This window comes from Cydia fagiglandana, chromosome 26 (genome assembly GCF_963556715.1).
Source record: "Cydia fagiglandana chromosome 26, ilCydFagi1.1, whole genome shotgun sequence".
Lineage (NCBI taxonomy): Eukaryota > Metazoa > Arthropoda > Insecta > Lepidoptera > Tortricidae > Cydia > Cydia fagiglandana.
Window position 1 is genome coordinate 1,764,818 of NC_085957.1, and position 11,167 is coordinate 1,775,984.

The 11,167-nt window shown below is 40.9% G+C and overlaps 2 protein-coding genes across 2 annotated transcripts; one reads left to right on the forward strand and one right to left on the reverse strand.

Moving 5' to 3' along the window:
• Positions 1-311: 311 nt before the first annotated feature.
• LOC134677685 (uncharacterized) lies at positions 312-2,599 on the reverse strand. The gene is made up of 4 exons (XM_063536148.1): positions 1,913-2,599; positions 1,649-1,835; positions 1,462-1,530; positions 312-1,014 (listed from the first exon to the last, which is right to left on the reverse strand). Exons 1-4 carry the CDS (start codon positions 2,108-2,110, stop codon positions 785-787), a joined length of 684 nt encoding a protein of 227 aa, XP_063392218.1. The 5' UTR covers positions 2,111-2,599; the 3' UTR covers positions 312-784.
• A 1,170-nt stretch (positions 2,600-3,769) lies between these two features.
• Positions 3,770-8,123, forward strand: LOC134677275 (oocyte zinc finger protein XlCOF6-like). Its single transcript, XM_063535707.1, has 5 exons — positions 3,770-4,115; positions 4,679-4,822; positions 5,279-5,380; positions 5,879-6,070; positions 6,593-8,123. The coding sequence occupies exons 1-5, from the start codon at positions 3,770-3,772 to the stop codon at positions 7,894-7,896; spliced, it is 2,088 nt and encodes a 695-aa protein (XP_063391777.1). The 3' UTR covers positions 7,897-8,123.
• The last annotated feature ends 3,044 nt before the right edge of the window (positions 8,124-11,167 follow it).

The following is an 11,167-nucleotide window of genomic DNA, read 5'->3' on the forward strand; positions in this document are numbered from 1 at the left end:
TGCTTACATAACTAAATTTACATGAGTAATACGTTTGTTCCTTGATAATGAACCAACATATTGAAACAAAACCAAAAAATCAACTTAGAGGGTAGCCGAGAAGAGTGTATTACCATAGAGAAAAAAATACATAGATTGCTCATACATCAGTTTTAGTACCAAAAAGACTATTAGCCTCGAGTAGCGGAACTATCAGTACTGCTTCTTGACAATAGATGTAGCACCGACCGGAAAGTCTTATGCTGTTGAGATAAGACTTTCCGGTCGGTGCTACATCTATTGTCAAGTAACAGTACTGATAGTTCCGCTACTCGATGCGAGATGTAGACACTGAAATTAATAGTCTAACTGATGTATGGAGCGAGCACTCTTGTCTTATTATATTTCTCTATGGTATTACACATGTACACTACATGTCTATGTAGTATGTCATACTATGTATTACATTTTCTACTTAACAAACTCTTCTAGCACTATCTTCTCAGCTACCCTCTACTGTACAACTTCCACCACCTGAGATAAGTGGTAGACCGAAAATTCCTATCTTAAATAAAAACTATTTTTGTTTACACTTCTAACAAACAAATCAACTAAAGTATTTAACTTTTAACAAATAAAATAAATCTTTCTCTGAAAAAGTCTTTGGACTCATTTAAAATTATCAGTCATAGGATAGCCTTAGTACTTAGCCTTATATGGCCTTACTTATGTTTTAATAATACTATGATCCATATTATTCAACAAACAGGGTCAGGACGGCAGGTAGGTACTTGGGTATTAACCACTAGAGCAGATTGCTTCGCTCTCTTCCTCTTACAGATAAAGCAATCTGCTCCAGTGCAGCAGTTTGGTTTCTCATATTGTCAAGGAACTCCCTGTAAAAATTAATCTCAGCTTCAACTGCCTGTTTTTTTAAATCCAATTTTTGTTGCATCAAAGTTCTTAGGTTTATTTTTTTTTGTTTGACCTTTTCTTTCGGTTTGGGCAGTGCAGCATCAGCATCATCATCTGAAACTAAAAACGATTTATTTTACAACCTTTAGTTATAAATAAATAATAACAAATATTAGGGAATACCTCTCTTACTTGTATCAACCTAATGACAAACTAAGCAAATTTTGTTATTGTACAAGGTGAATTGTATTCAGTTACCAAAGATTGGAAAAAATCCAATGAATAACATATTCCTATTCATTCCTAGATCTTAATGACCCAACTGAACTAAAGGAACTAAAAGACTGAACTAGTTCATTTAAATAAATAAATATTATAGGACACTCTTACACAAATCAACCTTCACACACAATCAAGCTCAATAAGGCTTGTGTTGTGGGTACTAGACGACGATATAATATCGATAATATATAGATACCGACCGTCCGGACCGATTGACCGAGAGTAGTCACTGAGCCGCAAGCCTAAACTGAACGATAATAAATCTTTTCTCTTTCTGTCACTTACCAATTTGTACCACCGTAGTCACCTCTTCCTCTGACTCTGCCTCCATATGACTTATCATATGTGCATCAACTAAAAAAAAACAATGAAAACTTAAACACCAATTCCACAATAACAATAATGAACATGATGTAAATCTGTATTTCCATTTCTATAAACCGAAAAGTATTTTCATTCTGTTACTACTTACAGTCGAAGGTGACTTCTGACTCTTGTGAGTCTCGGTGGCCCGAAATAGTTCTTGGGTCGATAAGGGAAGCAATGTTCGTTTCCACCTCTGTTAGAGCTTGCAGAGGCCGGCCTCCTCCCGTTCTGTGTAGGTCCTTGTTAATGGCACCTTTTTTAGATTTGGTTTTGCTCAACAGATCTTGCCATGACTGAAAAAAAACAGTGATTAAGCTTAAAAGTATTAACACATTGCTGTGCTACATCATCATATAGAATTTATAATTACCTTCCTCCATTGCTGCCAGGTCTTAGTAGCACCTGGCATGGCGTTTAATATAGTTGTTATCTCCTCCCATTCTTTTTGTGCTTTTTTGTGTGTGAAGCTGGAGGTAAACTTGCCTGATCTCAGCTCTGTTCTCGAAGCCATGATATCGGCTAGGCCTTTTTTTTGGGTACTCGACATGTTATGTTTATTTTCAGACATTTCTGAACACTTTGCGGGCGCAAATACAAACGAATTCTAAACAAACAAAGTAAACTAATATGAAATTCCAAATACTGCCGAGAGGGGCGACTGGCCGCCACAATATTTACCATAACCAACCATAGACTCATTAACGAAGGAAACTAAACGTTTCATTCCATAGTAGCATAAAATAAAAATAAGTTTTTTTTTGTACTGTCAAGCGTAAAATACCCCAAAATGTTTATTTATTACAAATATTACACCAAACACCAATTTCAATAAGGGTATACCCCTTAATTTTAGTTTTTAAGTAAATTTAAAATAACCGGTAATTATCGACTTTCTGCGTACAATGAAATGCAAAATATCGATAGTCAATCACTACACAGTCGAATGGTGACTTTCAAAAATAAGTTTTATTAGGATCATGCGAAAAAAATCGTGACAAATTTTCGTGTACGATTATTTTCGACCACACGCTTTTAAATTCGAACGTTCGAAATTCAAAAATCGGCCCCCTGTATACAATAAATATTAGGCCCCATTCGCACGACAGCTTAAAAAGCGTTGCGTTAAAACCCGACATTGGCGCTTTTTTACCGTTTGCAATATTTGTGTTCATATGAACGCTTAAAAATCACTTGTGAGTCGTACTGCCACGTACCCATCTCAGCAAAGCCATACTTTATTTGCTGTTACGATGTATTATTTGAATATAGCTTGAATATTTCAGGAATTTGTAAGCATAAGTTGACATTTTTAAGATGAAACTAATAATAATCTTGACGATTGACACCAAAAATTGACACTTGACAGCCAACTGACAGCAGCGCCGGCGCTTTTTTAACGCTTGTGAGAACAGATACACAGAGTTCCGTATGTTCTATTCAATTTGACGCCAACGCTCAACGCCGAAAATCGAACAGTGCTCGACTCGGAGTAATTAACAATGGAGCCGCCATTAACAGGCGTTCCCCTCTGTCGAAAATAGGCGGCCAATGGTCAACCTCATGTCAACCATATGTATGGACTGACGTTTATCTGACATGACGTACCTATACATTTGATGTACCCCTCCCCCGCAAAAAACGGCAGACTATTTTGTACCGAAAATTTTAGACATGGCGTCTCCGTTGGTTATATCCTCCAAGGTGCTCGATAAAAAAGCGCCGCTCTTAAAAAACGCCTTCGTGTGAATAAATACATGGTTATCCATTTGTGTCATTCAAACGCTTTTTAAACGCGCGTTGAAAAAGCTGCCGAGTGAACGGGGCCTTAGTACTCATTTATTTTACGTTATGACATTAAACTTTAACTGTTTATAATTTACCTTATCCTATCCTTATCCTGATCCTTTTCCAAAATTCCGCCTTACCCGTTGTAATCCGGCCGCCTGCTTTACTCGTCTGGATGAATGCGCCAGGAGCGCGATGCTATTAAAAAAAAACTCAACTGACAGACACAATCACTGTTGCTGTCATTTTGGGTTATATTCGTTATATGTATTATATAGTTGTATTCTCTTCGTTTGCAGTGATTTTCTGCGGAAAATTTAACAAATTGGGTTTATTTTAACAAAAATAGTATTCTCAAATAATCTCCTAGTATTATAAAACGTAGTGTTCCAGCCAGTGTTCTTTGTAGTGTAGCTTTAATTCCTGTTTTAGTATATTCTATATGGATTTGAAACAATATCCTATTTCGATGGAGTCTTCAGCGTTACAGGGCGCAGTGAATGTTTGCGTAAAGGTTCAGCGCTGTGAGGAAGCGTGTACAACATATGAGCCCACGTCCGCGGAAGTGTCTGTGAAGGTTGAGCCGCTGGATGATGTGTATGTAAAGGACGAGTCCAAACGCGAATGTGTATACATACAAGCTGAGCCATCGTACTCAGATGTGAGTGTAAAAGACGAGTCGGCCGGCGTGAGCGCGGCGACGGGGCTGTACTCCGAACACGCCGTTAAAGATGAGCTCGTGCTCGGCCCCGTGCTAGTGGAGCGGCGCGTGCGCCACGCACCAACAGGTCGGTTGCAGGATTTAACTATAATCAACACGGAGACCTTCGCTAACGCTTCAGTCAACTATGAGATGAGGGATGGGCCGAATATATACGAATATTCGGTTGGGCTAAAACTGCCTGAAACAAGTTCATACAGGTCCGCGATCTGCACTCCACATGTGTTTTTAACCTTCCCTCTGGAACGGCCAGGAATGTTTATGAAAAGACACGGGACCTGGCCTATAGTTGTGCTGTTCTCGAGAACGAGAACATTCTCCAATAAAAAACAGAGAAAATTCTCGAGATTGACACAACTATAGTTTGGCCTAGTGGGTAATGACCATGCTGCCTAAGAAGCTGTAGGCCCTAGGTTTGAATCCCTGTAAGAGCAATCTATTTTTGTGATGAACACAGATATTTGTTCTTGAGTTATGGGTGTTTCCTATGTGTATAAGTATGTATATATTGTCACCTAGTATTCTTAGTACAAGATTTGCATGTTTTGGGGCTAGGTTGATCTGTGTGAGATGTCCTAATATTTATTTATTTATGAGTAAATAATTGTTTTAATCTGCGGGTGATTTCAGCTTTCAACACAGATATTGAAGTCAAGCAGTCACGTGAGCTTGTCCCAGAGAGCACAGATGGACACAGCCAAAGACAAGTTCAGGAACCTGGCGTAGAGGAACTTAGGAACACCAAAGTTGGGAAAGCTAAAAGAAACAAACGAGGTAAGGGATCGGTGTAGACATGTAGTATTTAATTTGTCTGTGGCAAGGCGTCTTAAACCATGCTGGGTCCCTTGGGCAAATAAGAATTTGGGGCCCTTTTGGAAAGTAAAGGAAGCGAATTAAGTAAACTAACATTTTTCTACTATGATGTTCTATTTATTATGAGTATAATCAAATATACTGTGACTGTGTGTCCTTTGGGGCCCTGTGTGCCCTTATGGTAAAGACGGTATTGGTGGTGTGATAATACTCATGCTATTGTGAGTATCGTTAGTATTGTTGATAATGCATAATGCTTAGCGTGGTCATTGATTTTACTTTACATTTTATTGTTTCAATAATATCATAAGTATCATATATATATTTCTAGCAAATAAATTTCATTTCATTTCATTTCATACATATAATTACTGTTGAGTAAGACACTCGGACAATAGTATAACTTTTGAGTGGCAGTTGTGACGCGGCCATTGCGGGAGATGGAGACGAGTGCTGACGCCGGCAGCATGTCGCCGGCGCGCGTGAAGCAGGAGGCAGAGACGGACCGGTCGGAAATGCGTAAGCTCATCACTACACCTTATAAAACAAAGTCCCCGCCGCGTCTGTCTTCTTGTTTGTATACTCGCGATAAACTCTAAAACTACTGAACGGATTTTCATGCGGTTTTCACCTATCAATAAAGTGATTCTTGAGGAATATTTTGGTGTATAATTTGCTAACCCATACGAAGCCGGGGTGGGTCGCTAATAGAATATACACCGGGATAAATTCAATTCATTCATTCAACCTGTATTATAGCTTTCATTTCCTCTATTAAACATATAAAACATTCTCAAAAACAGGTACCAGAGGAGAAAATGTACATTCTTATACAAAACCTGTGGACTATTGGAATTTAGTCAACTGCATTACTACTTATTCATATATACATTGAAGTGTTGGCCTGGTTGTCCCAATGAACACTCATGTAGGCAGCATTGTAAACAATCTATGTTGATTCATCCATATATTTGTCTGACTTACAACTCTAATGGTAATTACAACCCTTTGTTTCAGCCCTTATTAAGGAGGAAGCCGGATTTATGTATGAGGCGCGTGTGAAGGAGGAGTGTGAGGACAGCACAGACGGGTGCGGCGTGAGCGAGGCAGCCATGCTGGCCGGCCTGTACGACGAGCACGTGGTCAAGGACGAGCTCGTGCTGGGGCCGGAGCGCCCGCACCGCCCCACAGGCGCCCCGGTGGTGAGAGGTGTGTTGATTGTTGTTAACTACTGTCGGAACTACTCTGCAAAGCTCCTCCTGACACACTCACATTCAAACTACCATAATTAACACACTCACACACACCAACACTAGAGTCTAAATAGAGAGTAAATTCTGTAAATATGTTTTCTATTTTTCTTCAATGAAATTTGTAATTGTTCTTCAGCTGAATTTTCCGTTTAGTTGTGATGTTGATGTATAAGAATATGTTTAGATGGTACATATTGATACTTCGGTTTGTGATGCTTTATAGCTAGAGTTTTCTTTGCGTTGGTGTGGTAAATATTGTGTGTTTCACTTGGTAGCTAGTTTACTCCTATGCTTTAAATCTCTTACACGTTTTGAAGCATCTCAATTGTTATGGATCACCAGCTCATTTATTGCCAAGAATGAAGTTTGAAAGATAATTATTAGTTAAATTAAAGAAACTTATGTAACGCCCTGCCACTGTTACATATTTATCAGGTTGGTATTTTGGATATTTGAGTATTATTTTGTCGTCTTACAGCGCCCACTCTTGTCTCCTCTGCTGTGGTGTCGGGTCGGCGCCGCTCGTGCTCGGTCAGGCTGGAGCGCCTGCTGGTGGACGCGGAGCGGCGCACCTGCCGGGTCGGGCGCCGCACATACAAGCTGCACGCCACCGAGCCCGCACCCACACCCCATGTCACCACCGCCATCTCTCAATGTCACCATTGCGGCAAACGGTTCAGGAGCAAGTCGGTTTTGAAGAAGCACGTACACACTCACTTGCCTTTACATAATTCAACCGTAGGGGATTATGGTTTAGAACGACATCAAATGCTACACGGTGACAAAAAACTGTATGAAAAGGCTTACATGATTATACACACAGGCGAAAAGCCTTTCAGGTGTACATACTGTGGCTACGAGAGTAGTAGAAAATCTAATTTACGGACTCACCTGACGACTCATACAGACGATAAGCCTTTCAGGTGTACACACTGTGACCACAAGTCTAGAACAAAAGCACACTTGCGGACTCACCTGATTACTCACACAGGCGAGAAGCCTTTCAGTTGTAGTCACTGTAGCTACAAGTGTAGAAGTAAAGCAGATTTACAGACTCACCTGATGACTCACACAGACGAGAAGCCTTTCAGTTGTAGTCACTGTGGCTACAAGTGTAGAAGTAAAGGCAATTTACGGAGTCATCTGATGACTCACACAGACGAGAAGCCTTTCAGTTGTAGTCACTGTAGCTACAAGTGTAGAAGTAAAGCAGATTTACAGCGTCACCTGATGACTCACACAGACGAGAAGCCTTTCAGTTGTAGTCACTGTGGCTACAAGTGTAGAAGTAAAGGAAATTTACGGAGTCATCTGATGACTCACACAGACGAGAAGCCTTTCAGTTGTAGTCACTGTAGCTACAAGTGTAGAAGTAAAGCAGATTTACAGACTCACCTGATGATTCACACAGACGAGAAGCCTTTCAGTTGTAGTCACTGTGGCTACAAGTGTAGAAGTAAAGGAAATTTACGGAGTCATCTGATGACTCACACAGACGAGAAGCCTTTCAGTTGTAGTCACTGTAGCTACAAGTGTAGAAGTAAAGCAGATTTACAGCGTCACCTGATGACTCACACAGACGAGAAGCCTTTCAGTTGTAGTCACTGTGGCTACAAGTGTAGAAGTAAAGGAAATTTACGGAGTCATCTGATGACTCACACAAAAGAGAAGCCTTTCCGTTGTAGCCACTGTGACCAAAAGTTTCGATTAGCAGATTTACAGGCTCATGCGATGACACACGGACGAGAAGCTTTTCAGGTGCACACGGTGACCACAAGTTAAGAACAAAAGCACCGTTACGGAAACACCTCATGACTCACACAAACGAGAAGCATTTCAGGTGTACTCACTGTGCGTACAAGCGTAGTAGAAAATCAAATTCATGGAAACACCTGATGACTCACACAGACGAGAAGCCTTTCAGTTGTAGTCCCTGTGGCTACAAGTGTAGAAGTAAAGCACAGTTACGGACACACCTGATGACTCACACAGACAAGAAGTCTTTCAGTTGTAGTCCCTGTGGCTACAAGTGTAGAAGTAAAGCACAGTTACGGACACACCTGATGACTCACACTGACGAGAAGCCTTTCAGTTGTAGTCACTGTAGCTACAAGTGTAGAAGTCAAATTCAAATTCAAATTCAAAATTTTATTTGCTAAAAATGCACGTACATATTAGAAGTAAAGCACAGTTACGGACACACCTGATGACTCACACAGACAAGAAGTCTTTCAGTTGTAGTCCCTGTGGCTACAAGTGTAGAAGTAAAGCACAGTTACGGACACACCTGATGACTCACACTGACGAGAAGCCTTTCAGTTGTAGTCACTGTAGCTACAAGTGTAGAAGTAAAGCACAGTTACGGACACACCTGATGACTCACACTGACGAGAAGCCTTTCAGTTGTAGTCACTGTAGCTACAAGTGTAGAAGTAAAGCACAGTTACGGACACTCCTGATGACTCACACTGACGAGAAGCCTTTCAGTTGTAGTCACTGTAGCTACAAGTGTAGAAGTAAAGCACAGTTACGGACACACCTGATAACTCACACAGACAAGAAGTCTTTCAGTTGTAGTCACTGTGCCTACAAGTGTAAAGAAAAACAGAATTACGGACTCACCTGATGAGAAGCCCTTCATGTGTGGTGTAGGCGCTGTAGCTACAAGTGTAGAAGGAAATTTGGCTTACGGACTCACCTGTTGACTCACACTGGTGAAATACCTTTCAAGTGCAAGCACTATTTCTCGTGTTCTTATTACTGTATTACTACATATACACTTTTTGTATCATTCTTACATTTCGTTTTCATTAGGCGATTAAATGCATTGAATTTATCAACTTAGTGTATTGGCGCCTTTACATTTAATATTCTTTAACTGCATTTCAATTTGATAAGTTTTACTTTACTCTGTTTTCATCTTTTGAACTCAGACACCTCAGTTACTCTAGGTGCTAATGAACGACGCTGGCGAGGTTGCGGAAGAGTACTTCGGCGTTCCTGGGACCTCGCCATATAGCAGCGAGGCGGCAACAGAGGGGTTTTAGTGGGTAAACCTGGGGTCTCATTAGCCCACAACAGGGAGTCCCACATAACCATCCCGGCCCGTCCCCGCGCCGGGTGGTATGCGTAAAGCATTTCCCCTCTTAAAAAAAAAAAGTGCTAATGAACGAAGTGGTCCGAAACTTAAGATCTATTCTAAGGTTTCCAATTTCATTCACGCTTTTTTCTTTTTTTATGGGCACAAGTGCTAGTATTTGTTTAATTTAGAATACTTTGTAAGTAACTATGAGTTCATGTAGTTGGATTACAGTTTCAATCTTGTTGTCTATTGTAAGTTTAAAGCTGTTGGTTCTCCTTAACATAGATAAATATATATATGAAGGAATCTAGTTTGTAGTAAAGCTCATTTAAGCACTCACCAAAAGATACACTCTGATATAAAGAAAGGACGCTTAGCATAAAGAAGTTCGAATATTGATCCGCCTGTTCTTATCTGTGACGCACAGGCCTGCTACTAGAAGGAATTAATATCAAGGCATCTATCCCACTGGGGCATCCATCCTGAAATTACCCTATTTCAGAGCGTTTCTTCTATTTTTTTTTTGCTATTTTAATATATTGTGACCTTTTTGCCACCTTTGTGTTACTTCTACTCAGAATCACGAGCTCTGTCGATCCTAATGGGATATAAAAATGTCCATACCTATACTTTGTATAGCGGTAACAAAAAGGAAAGTTTGATAAATGTATAGAAATTTTAGGACAATTTTTTTTCTTCTACAAGGATGAAAAGGGCTCGCGATCCTGACTAGACCAAACCAGTGGCAAAAAAGGTTACAATATACAAAAATGACTAAAAATTTAAGAAACGCTCTTCATAAGATGTTATTCGAGCTGCCGTGGTATATTCTAAAGAATATCTACTAAGCCAGGTACACGCGTGGCCTGGGTTCGAACGTATAGCCCCTTCCAGACTATGCGCGTGAATCGCGGGCTGTCTGCGAAAATCGACTCCACACTCGCGTTCGCGGCTTCGCCCGCGATTCACGCGCATAGTCTGGAGGGGGCTTATGAAATGACGTCTAAAGCCCGCTCCACACTCGTGCGCGAATCGCGGCGCGAAGCCGCGAACGCGAGTCTGGAGTCGATTTCGCATATCAGCGAACTAGACTCCACACTCGCGTTCGCGGCTTCGCCCGCGATTCACGCGCATAGTCTGGAGGGCGCTTAAGATGGCGGCGGCCAGAGGCACCGCGAGCGGGTGACGTTGGCCGTTGGGATTAATTCGGTCTTATTCTAGAATGAGGTTAAAACTCACAGAATTAAAATAGTTACAACTGTTGCAGTTTCATTGGACACATATCTATAGTAAATATAGATGGTCAAGCAAATCTTGTCAGTAGAAAAAGACGCGGAATTCAAATTTTCTATGAGAAGATATCCCTTCGCGCCTACATAATTTAAATTTGCTGCCTTTTTCTACTGACAAGATCTGCTTGATCAACTTGATACATGTTTTTCTGCAGTGCACACAGACTGCACGTTTAGAAAGTTGTGCAACATGCACGGAACAGTTTAACTTTCGCGTTTTTCGAGCATTTGGCAAACCTGCGGGCTATCATATTCGCACGAACTGACAACGCTCTCAGAGGGCCTACCGCGAACCACGTTCGACGTTTTGCCTCTTTGTCGCACTTGTAAATTTGTACGTAAGTGTTATAGCGAGGCAACACGTCGGACGTGGTTCGCGGTAGGCCCTCAGTTCCCGTTCAATATCAGAGGGACTACCGCGAAAACCGAAATTCGCAAATTGCGGGGATCTTTCTCTTCTACTCCAATGAAGGCGTTATAAGAGTGACAGAGAAAAATGCCCGCAATTTGCGAACTTCGATATTCGCGGTTAATGAACAGAGTCGTCGCGTCACTCAAATCATCGATCAGCACGTGACCCAAGTATTTAAGACGAAACAGGAGCTGAGTTTTAAATATTTTAGGTAAAGGGGTAAATATATACCTGTTTAGTTATATATTGATACCCGTATCCATAGAC

Bases quoted from the DNA above. Each gene is read 5' to 3' on its own strand.
- LOC134677275 (XM_063535707.1), top strand. From the start codon at position 3,770: ATGGATTTGAAACAATATCCTATTTCGATGGAGTCTTCAGCGTTACAG. The intron at 4,823-5,278 runs GTAAGGGATCGG...TTTGAGTGGCAG, and splicing joins AGCTAAAAGAAACAAACGAG to TTGTGACGCGGCCATTGCGG. The intron at 6,071-6,592 runs GTGTGTTGATTG...GTCGTCTTACAG, and splicing joins AGGCGCCCCGGTGGTGAGAG to CGCCCACTCTTGTCTCCTCT.
- LOC134677685 (XM_063536148.1), bottom strand. From the start codon at position 2,110: ATGTCTGAAAATAAACATAACATGTCGAGTACCCAAAAAAAAGGCCTA. The intron at 1,531-1,648 runs GTAAGTAGTAAC...GTTTTTTTTTAG, and splicing joins GTCAGAAGTCACCTTCGACT to TTGATGCACATATGATAAGT. The intron at 1,015-1,461 runs GTAAGTGACAGA...AATCGTTTTTAG, and splicing joins GACTACGGTGGTACAAATTG to TTTCAGATGATGATGCTGAT.